The 12,871-nt window shown below is 46.4% G+C and overlaps 1 protein-coding gene across 1 annotated transcript in view; it reads right to left on the bottom strand.

The window, feature by feature from the left end:
- Positions 1-12,871, bottom strand: part of LOC141099719 (uncharacterized) — a 772,310-nt gene that overhangs the window by 721,770 nt on the left and 37,669 nt on the right. The window contains exons 2-3 of the mRNA XM_073587712.1: positions 2,179-2,765; positions 291-311 (exon numbers count right to left, since the gene is read on the bottom strand). Coding sequence (XP_073443813.1) covers positions 291-311; positions 2,179-2,765 — 608 coding nt within the window. The remainder of the gene's footprint in view (positions 1-290; positions 312-2,178; positions 2,766-12,871) is intronic.

Genomic DNA, 12,871 nt, shown 5'->3' with positions numbered 1-12,871 from the left:
TGTCACATCTTCTGCACTCTCCCGGAAATGGAGTGCAGCTGAGCAGGGGGAAGAGGCTGTGGTCACTGACACAGCTTCTGCACTCTCCCTAAAATCAAATGCAGCTGAGCAGGGGGAAGAGGCTGTGGTCACTGTCACATCTTCTGCACTCTCCCAGAAATGAAGTGCAGCAAAGCAGGACGGAGAGGCTGTGGTCACTGTCGCAGCCAATGTTCCATAGCTTAAACAAAGTGTTATCAACGACTCATAAAGGCAACCTCTATAATCCAAATTAAACATACTCTATTTACCTCAGATTCTGCTTCTTTAACCTGAAAGGATAAAACATGCGTGTTAATATTTGCACTCTTTAAATGATGTAACGTAAAAATAAAATCTCTAACTTAAGTTAATCAGCACATTTGACAAACAATTTTTATTTTCAACTTCAGGTTGCTTAAATATTAAATCGGTTTACGATCCTGTCCATTTGAGTTTCAAACTGCACATTTCATGCTCAAAGATCACTTGTTTAATGCAACATGTTTTAATGAAGTGACTAGTTTTATGTCACGAGTAAGATGACTTCAAATGTTTTATTTATGTTGTTGCATGCCAATCTGGATGCTTTATACAACAGCAATAAATATTGGCCCTATGATCTGCGTGGATAATGGGTAGCATATTGAATGCAAATAACTTACCATTACTCAATTTCATAGGTGTAGGCCAATATAATGGAAATGGACTCTTACTAAAACTCACAATGTGAAAAAAGTTATATGCCTTAAAGAACAATGGTATTTAGGGAGCATAGATAATGTTAACATGTATAAATACCTCACTTTTAGAATAGTCAGACTCCATGTTAAAGTGGTTGTGCACATTGTAAAATGTCTGGTCGCCAAACACTCTTTTACATATGAAATAAGCACAGCAGGTCCTCACCTTGCCTGGGTCAAGTGCTGACCCTTTCGTGCTGATCCTGTCATTGTGTTTTTGCAGCAGCGATAATGGAGTATTTGGTAACCCCATCTCATGTACAGCACCATGGAATTAATGGTGCTATATAAATAAGTAATAATAATAATATTAATAATGGAGTGACTATAGCCGTGATGCAGCAATCACTGAGCTAGGCAGCTGAAGCCTTTAGGGTGTGTGCACACGTAGTTTTTTGGTTGTGCTGATTTTGTTGGAAAATCCGCAGGTCTGCGGATTAGACTGCGGTTTTGCCCTGCGGTTTCACACCTCATAATGATAAGGTGTGAAACCGCAGCAGAGACCGCAAAAAGAATTGACATGCTGCGGATTGTAAACTGCAGCAAAACCGCGCGGAAAAATCCGCAGCATGTGCACTGCACTTTTTTTTTCATAGGAAATAAAGGTACAGTACAATGCAGAAGAATCTGCTGCGGACCCGCAGAGCCAAAACCGCTGCAGATCCGCAGCAGAATCCGCAGCATGTGCACATACCCTTACACCAGCAGAGCTCCTGACTTCAGTAATTGGCTGCATTGGTGACGACGCAGAACATCTCCAAATGCAGGAGGTAGCCTCAGGGAGGGTGAGAACCTGATGTGTTTGTCACTATACATGTATGAAAAGCATTTGGAGACCGGTTTTGTGCTAGAGGACCTCCCAAAATCCATGTATAAATAGCACTCTTGCCTTCCTGCATGGCATTTTTCTTTGTTGGGTACCCTTATGCTCCAGTGCAGAAGTTGGCTGCAACTTATGAAAAACTCTAATTATACAACTGATAAAAAGGTTTATCCAAATGATAGGAGATTTATGCCAATCGATTTATTTTTCTCAAGTTTATCTACTGAAGTAATAAGCAGGAGCCTGTTGGGTCATAACAAGTAGCAATGGTAGGATACTCTAGGACTTGTAATTGTCATCAAAATGATGCTGTTATCTTAGGTGTCTGTGAGTGGTGAAAGCAGATAATGTTCTAATCACACTGTGCCTCATTCCAATTATCTTGGTAGGATGCAGTCACAGCACCAATCATGCCAACTGTTCATTTGGAAGCACCACTCATCGCATTCCTACTGCAGAGGCCTAGAGCAAGGCAGGCACAGCGGGATTCTAATGGTATTTTCTGCTTTTGACCTGAAGCGTTACGTTTAAACTAGACATATATAAGCTTAAATACAACTCTTATAAAGAATACGGCTATGCCACTGCTCTTACCATTATTTCAATCATCCTACTAATGGTTCTGTTTTTATCTTTGCTTATATTGATGAGGGTATTCCGGTGCATTTCTGCTGGATAGCTGGCTATTGTTAATAGTTCACTCCTGACAGTGTTCTGGTTTATGGCTACCACAAATATCTTGACAGCAGCAGTCTTCATTGCTTCAGAAGCTTGAAATATTCCACCACAAGAATTTCCAGTGCTGTGTCCATCTGATAAAATAATGACAAATGTATTGCCCCTGCTCGCGCCAGAATCTTTTTGAATAGCTTCATTTGTTGCCCTTAAAGCACAATCCACAAATGAGCCTTCGCCCATAAAATTCAGTTTGTTAGTGGCTGTTATAAAAATGGAAGCTTCATCTGTGAGGTTGATGATTGGCTTGACGACATCGGCAAATTGAAGTGCTCCATATCTCCACTTTATATGGCTGCCACTCTTTTTCATTGCTTGGGAGTTTCTACTAAAGGTCCTGATATAATCCTTAATGTCATTCAGATTACTTCCAGATGAGTATTTCAGTTCCACACTTTTAGATGTGTCAATAGTAAAATACACATTTATGCTACATGGGAGGTCACCTGGAATAAATAAATGAAGGTAAATTACAATGATATACGCATCATCATAGCCGAGCATTGATACACACTTTTTAATTAACATATTATTTACAAACTGTGAATAGGAGATGCTTTCCATGCATCTGCACACAATGTGGGCTATGTTATTGAACATACTACTTTTCAATATTTAGATCAAATATGGCTGACATTTCTCATCAAAGAAGCCCCAGAATAGGTTTAACATTGAGCAGTGGGCAGGAGCAGCATGGCTATAAGTTGGAGATGTGTGATTGTGGACAAAGCATGGTACTGAGTGAGTACTGATGAAGTAAATGTTATAACAGTATCTTGGTAAAAGACTCAAACAAACCATATTGTACGTCACACATTTGGTCACTTTAAGGCAGTTCCTAACTGGAGTGTCATGGTCCCACACAGTGACTTTTAATACGTACTGCACAACAGAAATCTTACCTACTATGATACAAGGTTTTTCCATCAACATAGAAGAGGATTCTTTACTGTTAGGGCAGTGAGAATCTGGAATTACTTGCCTGAGGAGATGGTGTTAGATAACTCAGTCGAGGGGTTCAAGAGATGCCTGGATGTTTTCCGGGAGCGTAACAATATTGTATCTTAAGGCCGTGGATCTGGGGATTTATTCTGACGGAATATAGGCTGAACTGGATGGACAAATGTCATTTTTCAGCCTTGCTAACTACAGTATGTTACTATGTAACTGTTACTATTGGGCAGTTGGATGGCTCATTGATTAGCACTGTTACCTTGCAATGCTAGCGCCCTGGGATCAAATCACAAAGCAGACGATATCTGTTAGGAGTTTGAATGTTTTCCCTTTGTTTGCGTGGGTTTCCTCCCATACTCTAAGGGCCCCATTTACATTTAGTGATGAACCAGCGATCCTGACCACGATATGACCCGGTCAGGATCGCTGGTTCATCACTAAATGGTCAATAGTGAGCTGCCAAACAGGCAGATCTCAGCAGCGACGCAGCAGCGGTCGTTACTTACCTTTCAGACGCGGCGATGATGACGTCCTCCGCCCGCATCCACGCGTCGCTCATCGGCGCCAGCAGGAAGCCCAGCAGGAAGCCGCCGACTAGAAACGGCCCAGGACGTTCTCGCACGATCAGCAATAGCCAGCGGGGGAGCCGGTCGGAGGTAATTATCACATGTAGCGATATTGCTAGTAATATCGCTGCTGCATCACAAAATCGGTGACACTTTAGCGATATTGCTAGCGATATCGCTATGTGTAAAGCCCCCTTAAGGATATACTGATAGGGAATTTAGATTGTGAGGACAGTAATGACAAAATCTGAACAGTGCTGTGGAGATTAAACAATCAAATGTTCATATGGGGATTAGAAATAAAAGGTATTTTAATACACTACTGAATGCATACATTTCAAGAGGGAAAGGTTATGGAAATTACAGGACCAATAAGCATGTTAATGATATGTAAAAAAAAATAACCCTCTTCTAGACCTTAGCACACTATTAATAAGGTCATTATTAATGGTTGTCTGAGGAATGTTTAGCCATGCTAATTGCACTACGATACCCAAATAATCAATATCTGACAGATCTCTTTGCAATTGTTAACAAATGTCAGCCCTGATGTGCTCAATGGGAGACAAATCCAGAGACACTGTGTAGGTAGGGTGACCGAAAGGGGGGTGGTCCGTTACTGGCCGCAGACAGACTCGAGACAGAGACAGGATCGTGTCCAACAGGTTTATTGATCGTACTTTCCACGACCCGCAGCTCCACACAACAGCTGCTCGAAAGACTCCGCAGCTTCACACAGCAGCTGCTCGACTAACTCCGCAGCTTCACACAGCAGCTGCTCGACTAACTCTGCAGCTCCACACAGCAGCTGCTCGACTTTGCAAACAGGCCCGGGTACCTTCACTTTCTTCCTTTCGCTAATTAACATCCCTCGCGGCTCTTCCACTGTGGTTGCCCTAGGCCTACCACCACAGCGTTTTACCAGTCCGAGTCCGTTCGTTTTATGGTACCCCAGTCTGTCTCTATCTGTGGCCCCTCCTGTCAGGGCCACCCCCCGTGACCTGTTTCCACTGTCAGTCCCCTCCGGAGCATCTTTTCTGTCCTCTCTCCTCAGCAGACCTTCCTGTCTCCTGCGCTCCTCTTACTGACTGACCTTTCCAGAACCTTCTCTCAGCCTTTTATCCGTCCCGGTCAGGTAACCCCGCCCCCATGACTTGACAGTTTCTTTTGCCAATGGCAGTTGTTCAGTCCCATCCTCGCACTCTCCACTGCCCTCTAATGGTCAAACTCCAATATTGCACTCTTCCTCTTTATCTCCAGCTGTTTCCCATCTTTCCCTCTAACAGTACAGTACACACACAATACACTACACCTCTGCCTTCCCACTGCAAACAGGTCCACCCATCAGTCCACCTTCCCTAAAACTGTAGGCCATAGTAACACATTTAATTGACAAATCTGCTCACAGTAGTACGAGCAGCATGCACAACATTGGCCAGACATACAGCTACATGTGTACTATTCACCTCATGTAACAGCTCAAAAAGACTATCATGGTATAAAGCCAGACTACAACAGAGGCTGTGTTGGAGGAACAGGTGCTTCTCACAAAATTAGAATATCATAAAAAAGTTAATTTTTTTCTGATCTTCAATACAAAAAGTGAACTCATATATTACCATATTTTTCGGACTATAAGACGCACTTTTTTCCTAAAACATTTTTGGGGAAAACAGGGGTGCGTCTTATAGTCGGAATGTACCGTACTTACAATTAGCGGGGTGACAGCAGGAGTCGGGCGATACTTTCTGTGGACCGACGCTGCAGGGTGATGATCTCACTCCCATCCCGATGCTGCAGGTGGGACAGGCTTGGCAGTCCTCGGTGGAGCGGGGGCTCCGGCGATATTTTGTGAAAGCCCGAAGCCCATGTACTTCCATTGCCTTGATGCTGTGGCCTCTGGGAAAATGGCCACCAGAGGTGGTGCATGCAGCAATTGAGATCTCGGCAACGAGGTTTTGTCCCAAGATCTCAGGAGGCGAGATCTCGTTGACGAGATCTCAATCTGTGCATGCGCTGCCTCTGGCGGCCATTTTCCTGGAGGCCACAGCATCAAGGCAATATAAGTGCATGGGCTCCAGGCTTTCACAAAATGTCACTGGCGTCCCTGCACTACGGAGCACCGTGGAACCTGCAGCACCAGCCTTGGGATGGGATTTCCCAGAGACCACCGCATCGCAGCAATGGATATGAGGTGACTCCGGGCTTTCACAAAATGTCGGTGCAGCCCCCGCACCACCGAGCACCGCCAAACCTGCCACACCAGTCTGGGTCATATCAGTGCCGGACCACCAAACACCCCCTGTGATTCTGCTCCATCAGCGTTGCTGATCCTCCCAGGGTAAGCTGAATTCAGGACTGTAAGATGGACCCCCATTTGATGCATTATTTTTTTTCCCCTGTATTCCTTCTGAAAATTTGGGGTGCGTCTTATAGTCAGGTACTGTTAGGGCTGGCGGAACGAACCAAATAATAAGAAGGCAGTAATAAGGTGCTTCGCAGTCTGGGGTCCACCGTGCAGAGATGTTACCTGCTGCCGGTAATGGTGTACGCTATATGGCAGTATAATAGATGAACACAACCTCACCCGGTGTGTACAGAGGCGGACTCTGTTGCTTCACAGAACCGCACTACCGCGGAATATAAATGCCATAGCCTGTTAAAGCTTACAGAGCTCAGCAAAGAGAGCGATAGTGTACAGTCACAGGACTCTGCCCCAAAGATAGAGTTAGAGTCCCTCTAGACCCATTTGCACCTGCAAATGCCACTAATCGATGCTGGTTACTGTGGAGTGAAGACCAAGTACACAGTGGCGTACAGGCAAGCCACTACTTGGCACTGATGCTAGGCCCTGACTCTGCCTCCTACCTGCACTACCTGGCAAGGCTGAACAACACATACATACCGAGGGTAGGTGTTTCATAATGAGTCATTCACCAGAGACGTTCATACGTGCATACAACACTCATTCCACATGGTCTATACTAGCATGCGGCCATGCGATCCTTTTATAACCGCAGCCTTCCAGGACCTTGCTGATGGCCCAGTCCAAGCTGCTTGAGGACCTGAGCATGTGACCTCTGACCACCAATGAGCAGTTGTCTCATGGGCATGCTCAGATGGCGAAAAGCAGGACTTAGTCCATGGAGCATCTGCTCGCCACTGACTAATGATGGATGCTATAGCTGAACCTGGGGCAGCAGCAGCAACCAAACGCATAGCATTAACCAGAGCAAGACTTTCGGACCGATGTCTCTGCTGAGCAGGAACCTCTGAGGCTGAAGAAGAAGGGCAGACCACAGAGAACATTGCTCAAGATTCCCCCTGTGCAGTGGTGGGAACTCAACACCTAACATTGCCCCCTCCTTTGGCCTCGCTACGCTCAAAAGCTGCAATGAGCTGAGGAGCACAAATGTGCTCAATAGGTTCCCAGATCCTGTCCTCTGGGCCATGATCCTTCCAATCCACCAGATAGTAGTTTTTGCCACGTACCACCTTGCACCCCACAATAGAGTTTACCTCACAATCGTCCGTGGACGAACCCGATGTCCCGGCAGATGACTCGGAAAACTGGGACATGTGAACGGGATTTAGGAGGGGCACATGAAAGATGCTGGTGATGCATAGGCATGGAGGAAGGACCAGATGATAAACCACAGGGTTAACCTGTTCCAGGACCTTGAAGAGACCTATGTAGAGAGGCGCAAATTTAGTGGATTCAGCTCGCAGACTGATGTTGCGGGTGGATAGCCACAGTAATTCGTCAGTAGCAAAGGTCGGAGCGGGGTGCCGATGTGCATCAGCGGAGACCCTCATTCTCTCCTTGGAGGTTCGGATGGCATCCTGTGTGCGGTTCCAAATGTTACGTGCCTCCACTGCCCAGTCTGCCACCCTAGAGTTGGTGGATGACACTGGCATGGGCACAGGGACACGTGGATGCTGGCCGTAGTTAAGGAGTAATGGGGTCTGTCCAGTAGAGTCAGCTACGGCATTGTTCAGTGAAAATTCCGCCCATGGTAGCAAGGATGCCCAGAAACCCTGCCTGGCCGAAATAAAATGTCACAGGTATGTGACCAGGGTCTAGTTGGCCCTCTCTACCAACCCGTTCGTCTTGGGATGGTAAACTGAAGAGAGATTCAGCTCAATGCTGAGTAGGCGACAAAGCTCTCTCCAAAACCGAGATGCAAACTGGGGACCCCGGTCACTGACAATTTTGTCAGGCATACCGTGCAGGCGAAAAACGTGCTTAATGAACAACGACGCCAAGGCCCGTGCAGAAGTTACCCATGGAAGGGGCATCAGGTGCACCATTTTAGAAAAGTGGTCGGTGACTACCCAGATGACGGTGCAGCTACGGGACTTGAGTAAACCCACCACAAAGTTCATCCCGACCATTTCCCAGGTTCTGTCCGCCACCGGCAGGGGTAAAGTAGCCCAGCAGGCCGTTGTCGAGAAGACCTATTCTTAGCGCAGGAGACACATGCCCGAATATAGTCTCCGACGTCACCGGCCATATGCAGCCATCAGTACGTCCTCACCAGAAGCTCAGATGTCCTCTTGGTCCCAAATGTCCACCCACCCAGGATGAGTGAGCCCAAGAGAGAACCTCCGGTTGCAAATTAGGTGGCACAAAAGTCTTGTCTGGGGGCACAGGCTAAAGCGAAACCGGGGCCACAGTCCTCAGGCTCTAAGAAGGGACAATTAACCGAGGCTCTTCCTCCTCTGATGACACTACGGAGCAGGAGAGAGCGTCGGCATGAACGTTCTTCTTCCCAGAGAGAAAATGTAGGATGAATTGGAACCTGGAGAAGAACAATGAGCATCTAGCCAGGCAAGAATTTAGCCGCTGTGAGGTTTGTATGTACACCAAATTCTTGTGGTCAGTGTAAACTTGGAATGGAAAATGAGCCCCCTCCAGGAGGAGTCTCCACTTCAAGAAAGCCAATTTCATAGCTATCAACTCCCTGTCCCTTGATGGAGTAATTTCTCTCCAGTGGTGTGAAGGTCTTTGAGAAAAAGAAGCAAGGATGCTTCTGACCTTAAGCATTCTTTTGGAAAAGGAATGCTCCGGCACCGATGGATGAGACATCCACTTCCATTATAAATGGTTTATCTACATCGGGGTGATGTAAAAAGGGAGCGCTAGCAAAGTTGGACTTAATAGAGAGGAAGGCTTTGGAGACCTCCTCCGACCACAATTTGGGATTTGCTCCCTTCTTGGTGAGGGCTACTAAAGGAGCTACCAAAGTTGAGAAGTGGGGAATGAACTGACGATAATTGTTAATGAACCCCATAAAGCGCTGCACCGCTTTGAGAGAATGGGGTTCCTGCCAGTCCATCACAGCCTGTAGTTTTGCAGGATCCATAGCCAATCCCTGGGCGGAGATGATATAGCCCAGAAAAGGCAAGGACTCCTGCTCAAACACACACCTCCAACTTGGCATAGAGGGAGATTGCCCGTTGGAGGTCGAAGACTTTGCAAACATCTCTCCGGTAGGAGTCTAGATCTGGAGAGTAGATGAAAATATCATCCAGATAGACTACGACCGAGGTCGTGAGCATGTCCAGTAAGATATCGTTTACAAAGTCCTGGAAAACGGCAGGAGCATTACAGAGCCCGAAGGGCATCACCAGATAGTGGCAGTCCCTGGTGTTAAATGCCGTCTTCCATTCATCCCCTTCTTGGATGCGAATCAGGTTGTAAGCACCCTGCAGATCAAGATAAGTAAAAACCCTCGCTCCCCACAACCTATCAAATAACTCATATGTCTGGGGCAGAGGGTACTTGTTCTTAACAGTGATGGCATTAAGACCCCTGTAATCTATGCATGGACGTATGTTATGAATGAGTCACCGAAGGAGGAAAAAACAAAAATACAAGCTAAGTCCAGAAAACCGGAGAGGTTGGTAGCTATCGGATTGCAGACCCCTGATCCTATCCACAACAACTAACAGTAGCCGTGGGGGGTTCCTACGATGCCCTAGACCCCTCGATCACAGCCGGAGAACTAAATAGGCCTAAAGAAAGAAAGGGGAAATCTAAACTGCCCCAGAGCAGACCCCAAAGCAATAGGCAGCCCCCAACATATAATGACGGTGAAGCAAGATGAAAACACTAACACAGATAGAAAGATAGGTTGAGCAAACGATGGGGCCCAAGCTAACTAAAAAGGACAGGATAGAAAAGCTGCTGTCTGCAATCCACAAAAAACCCTACCAAAAAATGTCCCAACCGTCTGATAGGAAAAACAGGCCCTGAAGTCGCTAAGACTTCAGAATGACTATATCAGCACTCAGGTAAATTCTGAAGACAGAGCAAAGAGACAAACTGATCAGAGACAAAAATGGAACTCAGCACACCCCCGACCGGGGATGGCTGAACTCCAAAAAACAAGGTAAACAAAACAAAACTAATCAGTTCAATAGCAGAGCAAAAACTTATCTTTGGGAAGCAGGAATCAGACTGGTCTCCAAGAATCCAGCAGAGAAATCACCAGAGACTCAGGAGGGCGTCGGCTGCCTTATATCCAGTCAGCAGTTCCTGTTACCCAGTCATCATCTACCAGAACAGGTGTTTGGTAATCAGCCTCACTACCTTCCTTCACCAGAAGAGGGAGTTCATCAGACATCGACGGTGAAGGGGAAAATGAACTCACAACAGACGTAGTTCTCCATTCTTCTTCTGCACAAAGAACTCCGCCCTTGCAGGTGACACTGACTTCCTAATGAATCCTCTTGCCAGATTCTCCTGGATGTACTGAGTCATTGCCTCCATCTCCAGGAGAGACAGTGGATAGACTCGACCCTGGGGAGGCTCAGCACCAGGCAAGAGGTCAATAGGACAGTCATAGGGGCGGTGAGGTGGAAGGGTCTCCGTAGCCTTCTTGGAGAACACATCCGCATAGGGCCGATAGTGTTTGGGGAGAGAGGAAAGATCTGCGGGTACCTCTGTAGTAGCAACCTGAACGCACTCCCTCTGACATCTACCCTCACAGGATTTACTCCATCCCAGAATTCTCCCTGAGGACCACTCTATAAGAGGGGAGTGGTAGCATAGCCATGGTATCCCTAAGAGGACTTCTTCAATTCCCTCAGGAATGACTAGCAGGGGGATGATCTCCTGATGGGATGGAGACATGGATAGAGTAAATAGGATGGTCTGACGAATGATCTGTGAGGGCAGTGTCGACCCATTTACCATTCGTACGGTGACTGGTTTGGCAAGCATCACCAGAGGAATTGTCTGCCATTGGGTGAAGGCAGAAGACATAAAATTGCCCTGTGCCCCAGAATCCACGCAAAGCTCTACCATATGAGAGGATGGGCCAATGGTAATTGTCCCCATGAAGGACAGTTTGGAGGAAAATGCAGCTGTGTCTAGTGAACCACCTCCTACGGTCACTAAACGGGGACGTTCTCTTGACAGCTGAGGACGCAGTGTGGGGTACAGCACGCAAGCATCCCATAAGCAAAGCATCACAGAAGATAAGCATCCAGCAAAACGGCAGTTATACATGGCATGGAATTAACATTCATCTTCTCTCTTCACACAGGTAATCAACTGAGCCACCCTGCATGTATCTACTCCATTCACTGCCAGCAAGCAGCCTGAATGATACAACTTCCCACCTCTGCTGCCTCTATTTCTCTGCTGTAATATATCCAAATGGTAATCAACTGAGCCACCCTGCATGTATCTACTCCATTCACTGCCAGCAAACAGCCTGAATGATACAACTTCCCACCTCTGCTGCCTCTATTTCTCTGCTGTAATATATCCAAATGGTAATCAACTGAGCCACCCTGCATGTATCTACTCCATTCACTGCCAGCAAGCAGCCTGAATGATACAACTTCCCACCTCTGCTGCCTCTATTTCTCTGCTGTAATATATCCAAATGGTAATCAACTGAGCCACCCTGCATGTATTTACTCCATTCACTGCCAGCAAGCAGCCTGAATGATACAACTTCCCACCTCTGCTGCCTCTATTTCTCTGCTGTAATATATCCAAATGGTAATCAACTGAGCAGCCCTGCATGTATTTACTCCATTCACTGCCAGCAAGCAGCCTGAATGATACAACTTCCCACCTCTGCTGCCTATATTTCTCTGCTGTAATATATCCAAATGGTACAACTCCATACTTCTGCTGCTTGACCATTTTGCTGCATATTTAAATGTGCTTGCTAAAGCTTTGGTATAATTCATTTGTTGCACTGTATGTAATACTTACTGCTTTAGATCTGTGACTGGGGCCTTTCTAGATCTTATCAGGTGGAAGGTGCTATAGCATTTTGCCACATCTTGGTCTAGTGCCTTTGATCATCTAACCATCCCCTGGTGTGCTGGCCCCAGCTGCCAAATTATACCCAACCATCTCCCTCAATCCCTCTCTCCTGACCCTGTAGTGTGGCCTATATATGTAGTAGTTGCTAAGGGGAAGCACGCAGTGTGGGGTACAGCACGCAAGCATCCCATAAGCAAAGCATCACAGAAGATAAGCATCCAGCAAAACGGCAGTTATACATGGCATGGAATTAACATTCATCTTCTCTCTTCACACAGGTAATCAACTGAGCCACCCTGCATGTATCTACTCCATTCACTGCCAGCAAGCAGCCTGAATGATACAACTTCCCACCTCTGCTGCCTCTATTTCTCTGCTGTAATATATCCAAATGGTAATCAACTGAGCCACCCTGCATGTATCTATTCCATTCACTGCCAGCAAGCAGCCTGAATGATACAACTTCCCACCTCTGCTGCCTCTATTTCTCTGCTGTAATATATCCAAATGGTAATCAACTGAGCCACCCTGCATGTATCTACTCCATTCACTGCCAGCAAGCAGCCTGAATGATACAACTTCCCACCTCTGCTGCCTCTATTTCTCTGCTGTAATATATCCAAATGGTAATCAACTGAGCCACCCTGCATGTATTTACTCCATTCACTGCCAGCAAGCAGCCTGAATGATACAACTTCCCACCTCTGCTGCCTCTATTTCTCTGCTGTAATATATCCAAATG

The sequence above is a fragment of the Dendrobates tinctorius genome, unplaced genomic scaffold, assembly GCF_039654945.1.
Source record: "Dendrobates tinctorius isolate UK_male_01 unplaced genomic scaffold, ASM3965494v1 ptg000102l, whole genome shotgun sequence".
Lineage (NCBI taxonomy): Eukaryota > Metazoa > Chordata > Amphibia > Anura > Dendrobatidae > Dendrobates > Dendrobates tinctorius.
The sequence above is the reverse complement of the archived record's forward strand: the minus strand, read 5'-3'. Positions and strand labels throughout refer to the sequence as shown.